The 850-nt window shown below is 42.0% G+C and overlaps 1 protein-coding gene across 4 annotated transcripts in view; it reads right to left on the bottom strand.

The window, feature by feature from the left end:
• LOC119585785 overlaps positions 1-848 on the bottom strand; it is a 5398-nt gene extending 4550 nt beyond the window's left edge. The window contains exon 1 of one of the 4 annotated variants that reach the window (XM_037934503.1): positions 600-848. Coding sequence is in view for 1 of the 4 variants with exons in the window: in XM_037934500.1 (XP_037790428.1) it covers positions 503-541 (39 nt within the window). In the remaining 3 variants the exon portion in view is untranslated. Of the gene's footprint in view, positions 1-84; positions 152-502 lie in introns of those variants that run through there. The other 3 variants (XM_037934501.1, XM_037934500.1, XM_037934502.1) reach the window with 3 other exon arrangements.
• Between the last annotated feature and the right edge of the window lie 2 nt (positions 849-850).

Raw genomic sequence — 850 nt, 5'->3', positions numbered from 1 at the left:
AAAGTAAAGTGAATCAAGAGACATTTAAACATTATTGTACGAAACACAATTCTATATAATATCGAATTAATGTTGAAAATTCACCCTGCTCTTTGTAGGTTACACCTGCCACAACACATTTGCAACACACGCACGTTCCACACACTAGGATATTGCAACATCGCCTTTGCTAACGCCACAACATCCCACACTTTTATGACGTCATCGCATTTGTTTATGGTCGTTGCACTTGGCTTTTGTTTTCACTTTATCTATTCTACACTGATCCTTTTATAGTTCAGGAGACTATTGCCAGAAAAAAAAGAAACAAAACCTGCTCAGTAAAAATGCTCGTCTGGCGCGAGAAGTTTGACGTGTTAAGGTTTCACTTCAATTCCGGAATTTAATGAATATAAACAACTATGTGAAAGGAAGAAGCTCTCTCTCCATAACGCGATTTTCAATGTATACATAAACTAATTACCAAATAATTGTCTTTCATATACAAATATAGAAAAACTACCTTTCCAAACGTATCACAGAGGCCTGTATCTTCAGCCATAGAGACAGCCCTGCCTACGAACCCATAAAGAGACAGATATAAAAATTACCGGGATCACCTCTACAGGACGAGCGACACAGGGGAACTGAAGCACAGCTGGTGGCGTGTGGTGTCAGGCAGCTAGGGGAGGGCGGGGCGAAGGTCACACAGTGGGACTAAGGTCATGTATGTGATGGTAGGAAAGCCAGTCGTGGGTTCAAATTTCTGTCTTGCTGATTTTGATGGCAGATATGGAGTTCGAATCTTGGTGAATCTGCTTGTTTCCTTTGGGCCTCATACGAAGGCTGACGGGAGGGCATGCATGCGCTC

The sequence above is a fragment of the Penaeus monodon genome, chromosome 20 (assembly GCF_015228065.2).
Source record: "Penaeus monodon isolate SGIC_2016 chromosome 20, NSTDA_Pmon_1, whole genome shotgun sequence".
NCBI classification, from domain to species: Eukaryota; Metazoa; Arthropoda; class Malacostraca; order Decapoda; family Penaeidae; genus Penaeus; species Penaeus monodon.
Note: the sequence above shows the minus strand (reverse complement) of the source record. Positions and strands in the feature narration are given on the sequence as shown.